This window comes from Arachis ipaensis, chromosome B10 (genome assembly GCF_059453495.1).
Source record: "Arachis ipaensis isolate K30076 ecotype BB chromosome B10, ASM5945349v1, whole genome shotgun sequence".
NCBI classification, from domain to species: domain Eukaryota; kingdom Viridiplantae; phylum Streptophyta; class Magnoliopsida; order Fabales; family Fabaceae; genus Arachis; species Arachis ipaensis.
The window spans coordinates 21,157,991-21,163,075 of record NC_142435.1 but is presented as its reverse complement, the minus strand read 5'-3'; the positions used below and the strand labels follow the sequence as shown (position 1 = coordinate 21,163,075).

General features: G+C 34.6%; 2 protein-coding genes across 2 annotated transcripts; both read left to right on the top strand.

The window, feature by feature from the left end:
- Positions 1-3,252: 3,252 nt before the first annotated feature.
- LOC148579369 (uncharacterized) lies at positions 3,253-3,848 on the top strand. The gene is made up of 2 exons (XM_088489739.1): positions 3,253-3,643; positions 3,745-3,848. Exons 1-2 carry the CDS (start codon positions 3,253-3,255, stop codon positions 3,846-3,848), a joined length of 495 nt encoding a protein of 164 aa, XP_088345865.1.
- A 458-nt stretch (positions 3,849-4,306) lies between these two features.
- Positions 4,307-4,780, top strand: LOC148579368 (uncharacterized). Its single transcript, XM_088489735.1, has one exon. The coding sequence runs from the start codon at positions 4,307-4,309 to the stop codon at positions 4,778-4,780; it is 474 nt and encodes a 157-aa protein (XP_088345861.1).
- Positions 4,781-5,085: the final 305 nt, after the last annotated feature.

Genomic DNA, 5,085 nt, shown 5'->3' with positions numbered 1-5,085 from the left:
AGTATTTCAAAATATAAATTTTGAATAGAAAATTGATTTCATTTCATAATATTCTTTTCCATCTTCTTAAACATGATTTTCTTTGTTTACAAAAAAATATGATTTTATTATGAGCGGTATTGTAATTAACATAGTTTCACGCTATCAACAAGGGCAAATCTTGGTTTAACAAACAGGTGGCATGGTCCCCCTAAAACAATTAATTTTATTTGTAAATTTTTTTAACAATTCTCCCAATAAAAAAATGATAGCTTTCCATGGGCCAAGTCCATGATATACTTTAACATTTAGGAAAAATAAAAGGCTGATGGGGAGAGAGAAAGAGGAAGCAATGAATATGGATCAGAGAGACACCACACTGAAGGAAGCTAACCAACTCCAACGCAGTAAGAAAAAGATAAGGATTGACGAAGGAGGATACAGGGGAGAGACCTCGAGAGTTGCTAGAGAAGAGGACTAAATGTTTGATAAAACAAAGTTTACAGGACAAACAGAAGGGCGAAAACATATGCAAGCTTAGTCATGAGAGGAAGCACAGAACCAGGCTGAGAGTTAGATAGCTCCAGTGGAGATGAAGAATTCTTAGAGGATGAGTTTGAGACGACATGATGGAAGTCCTCGAGATGAGCCAAATGCAAAGAGAAGCTCTGAGAATAAAGAAAAAGGAAGAGTGCTCCATCCCTTCTAGAGTAGGATATGCAGTTCTAAAAAGAAGATTGGACACCATATGGGCCAAGAATATAGGTATGGATCTCATAGATGTGGTGAATGACTACTACGTAGTCAGACTCTTCAATGACAACCTTGTAACAACCACCCCTCCTTCTTCACTCTCCTCAAAATTCAATTTGAAATTTGAAAAGCCAGTTAGAAAATAGACTTAGGATTTTAAAATTCAGGTAAAAGTCTAACCCCCACTCCAAATTCTTTCTTTTAATTTTGAAACACCCTAGTCATGCTTGCCACTAAAAATATATAAACAAGTAAAGGATTATCCCTCTCAACACTAATCTTCTCCCTCTCTCTTCTACAAAAATATTCCGTGTACAAACACAAGAGTCAACCCCATAAATCAATAAAGAGACATTAGAAAGTGTAGGAAAATTATGTTTTCTTTACTTTATATGCTTGGCATCAGGAACGGATTTATTCATTGGGGAGCGGGGGCAACTGCCCCCAGTGAAATTTCAAAAATTCCTGAGTAGTTCTTTGTAAAATGTCTTAATTGCCCCCACTATAAAATTAATTTTGACCCCACCCCAATCAAATCCCTAACCCTTCTTTTTCTCCCCCAATTTTCTTCATTGCTCCAGCCTACGCAGTCTGCCTTCCTATCTCCAGAGACCAGAGCCAATGCTGGCATGCTGCCGCGTGCCGCCACTACGCGTCTCAGCCAGTGTCACAGCTCTCTCCCTGCTGACAACTTTGCCATCCTGTCTCTAAAGTCACTGCCGCATCTCCGCCAGTGTCACTGGCTCACAGGCTCTATCAATTTTCCCTTGCATTGTCGCGAATCTCCCGCCGTCCCGCGTGGCTCCATCGGTTTCTCCTTGTATCACCGCTGTGCCGCGTCAGGTGGAGTGGTGGCTCTGCCTTCTTCTTCTGCGATCGGTTCTTCCTTCTTCTTCTACAAACACATTCTGTGATCCTCTTCTCTCTTCGGTCTTCAGCAGAGAACGCCTTCGCCTGCTGCCACTAGGTACTGCACCGCTACTAGGTTCTGCCTTCTAGAGTTCAGCTGTTCAGATTTAGTCTTAGATTATTCTTGGTACAATCATGAATCATGATTCACCGAAACTGATATCTGCTTGCTTCATTGCTTATTCAGTTATTTGCTTCATTGTTGTTTGATAATTGATACAGTTGGTTTGTTAATTATGATTGAATTTGTTCTGATGATGTAATTGCAAATTTAGTTTCATTAATTTATTTGTTAATTGTTTTTAGTTGATTTATGCTCTTCTTTGATTTTATAGCAGTTTCTATGGAAAATTTTTTTTTTTTTTTGATGAGTTTGGCTTACTGCATACTGTTCATTATCAGTTTGGTTTTAAGGTGAGTACAAAAAAAGAGATTGGTTAGGATTAGGTTTTTCTTACTGTTGGAAGTCCTCAATTATTTTGTAGTTTCATTTTGCAGATTTTGTTTCCTTAGAGAAATTTTGGAGATTGGTTAGAGTTTGAAGATTTGAGCATGTGATTAATTTTTGAAACTTTGGGGCTGCATGTTCAAGTTGTGGAAATGATAGTTTTAACTATTTTGAGTATTATAGATGATTGAAGGGTGTTCTCATTTTTCCTTTCATTAGTAGAGAACGCCTTCGTCTGCTGCTGCTGGGCACCACACTGCTACTGAGTTCTGCCTTCTAGAGTTCAGCTGTTCAGATTCAATCTTGGATTATTCTTGGTACATTCATGAATCATGATTCACCAAAACTGATATCTACTTGCTTCATTGCTTATTCACTTATTTGCTTCATTGTTGTTTGATAATTGATACAGTTGGTTTGTTAATTGTGATTGAATTTGTTCTGATGATGTAATTGCAAATTTAGTTTCATTAATTTGTTTGTTAATTATTTTTGTGTATTGACTTATTAGAAATTAGGAATTTGGGATATTATTATTTGTTGTTGTTGTTGAAAATTAATTTAAATGATATATGTTTATCAATTTTGTATTTATAATTTTATACTGTAATTTTTAATTTGTGTAGAATTGTGAATTTTTTATTAATTAATTGACTTAGATTTATAATTTTATCCTATTAGTAATGGAGAAATATTTCAAAAAAACCTCATCATTGGAGATTGGATCCCAAAACAATTCATCGACCTCTTCTAATAAAAGGAGGTTTATAGAATTCGAAGTAGAGAGTCTTATAGCAGATCCAGAACAACGACCAAAGATTTCAAGTTATCACCCGAATGACAGAGATAAAGTTAGATGTGCATATTTGCAAAAAGGTCCTTGTCAACCAAGGACTCATGATTTTCCACAAACTGCATCTGGTTCGTCTTTTCGAAGATTTAATCCTAATTAGTTTGATGACTATGGCAACTGGTTAGAGTATAGTATATCAAAAGATGCTATTTTTTGTCTTTGTTGTTATCTCATGAAACCCAAAACTGAAGGTGGTGATGCTTTTGTAACTAATGGCTTTTCAAATTGGAAAAAAAAGGAGAGACTACAAATTCATATTGGGATTCATGATAGCGCTCATAATCAAGCTTGAAGAAAATGTGAAGCACTTATGAGACCAAAACAACACATCACTGCTGCTATTGAAAAACAATATGAGCAAGCTAAAAAGAATTATCGAATTCACTTGACAACAACAATTGATTGTCTTAGATTTCTTTTGCGACAAGAATTGGCCTTTCGTGATAATGATGAGACAGATGATTCTGTTAACCAAGGAAATTTTTTAGAACTTCTAAACTTTCTTGCGCAACATAATGAAGAGATTGGCCGTGCTTTCAAAAATGCTCATAGGAATCTTAAACTAATAACATCCTCAATCCAAAAAGACATTGTAAGAGCTGCTACAAGGGAAATAACAAAAGTTATTGTTGATGATCGTGGGATGAATTATTTGCTGTTTTGGTTGATAAAGCCCGCGACATTTCTATTAAAAAGCAAATGTCAGTTTGCTTAAGGTATGTGAACAAAGAAGGACAAGTTAGGGAGCATTTTGTTGGTCTTGTTCATGTTTCTAATACTAATACTTTATCTCTAAAATTAGCATTGGAGTCATTATTAGAAACATATAATTTAAGTTTATCAAGAGTATGTGGACAAGGATATGATGGTGCAAGTAACATTGCTTTACCCACCAACTTCAATTAGCTCTTGTAACGGTTGCAAAAGAACAAGTTAAAATTGCTCTGCTTTTTAATTTGTTAACCAATTTGTGTAATATTATTGGAGCTTCGTGTAAACGAAGAGATATGCTTCGTGATAGTCAGATGACTAAGACAATTAAAGCATTAAAAAGTAGAGAAATTTCTAGTGGGCGAGGTTTGAATCAGCAAACAGCTTTAAAAAAAGTTGGAAACACTAGATGAGGTTCACACTATGGAACTATACTTAGATTAATTTCTTTATTTCCTTCCGTGGTTAATGTTCTTAAATATGTTGAGGAAGATGGAAATAATTCAAAACAAAGAGCTAAAGCATGCCATTTATTGAATGTCATTCAATCCTTTGAATTCATTTTCAACTTGTACTTGATGAAAAATATCTTGGGAGTTACTAATGAGTTATCTCAAGCATTACAAAGAAATGATCAAGACATTGTAAATGCTATGGCATTAGTCAAAGTGTCTAAGCAACGATTGCAAATTATAAGAGATGATGGCTGGTCTCTTTTACTTGACGAAGTCTCACTGTTTTATAACAAACATAATATTACTGTTCCAATCATGGATGATATATTTGTGTCGCAAGGAAGATCAAGACACAAAGCTCAAAAGATATCAAATTTTCATCATTTTCAAGTTGAGATATTCTATCAAGTAGTTGATAGACAACTTCAAGAACTCAATAATCATTTTACAGAGGTGGATACTGAATTGCTTCTTTGCATAGCTTGTTCGAATCCAAGACACTTATTTTTTGCATTTGATAAGGAGAAGTTGATCCAGTTAGCTCAATTCTATCCATTAGAATTTTCTTCCACTCAACTTTTGGCACTTGACAGTCAACTTGAGAACTTCATACTAGATGTGCGTTCTGATGATCAATTCTCGGACTTAAATGGAATTGCTGCTCTTTCTTAGAAGTTGGTTGAGACTCGAAAAAATACTGTTTATCCATTAGTGTTTCTTCTTTTGAAGTTAGCATTAGTTTTGCCCGTAGCAACTGCATCAGTTGAAAGAACTTTTTCTTCTATGAACATCATAAAGAGTCGACTCCATAACCGTATGGGAGATGAATTTTTAAATGATTATTTAGTGACATACATAGAAAGAGAGACATTTGATTGTATTTACAATAAAAAGATTATTCAATCTTTTCAAAATATAAAACCTAAAAGAATGAAATTCTAAATTATCTGTTATTATTTTGAATTATTATTTTATTA

Bases quoted from the DNA above. Each gene is read 5' to 3' on its own strand.
- LOC148579369 (XM_088489739.1), top strand. From the start codon at position 3,253: ATGAGACCAAAACAACACATCACTGCTGCTATTGAAAAACAATATGAG. The intron at 3,644-3,744 runs GTCAGTTTGCTT...CTCTAAAATTAG, and splicing joins ATTTCTATTAAAAAGCAAAT to CATTGGAGTCATTATTAGAA.
- LOC148579368 (XM_088489735.1), top strand. From the start codon at position 4,307: ATGGCATTAGTCAAAGTGTCTAAGCAACGATTGCAAATTATAAGAGAT.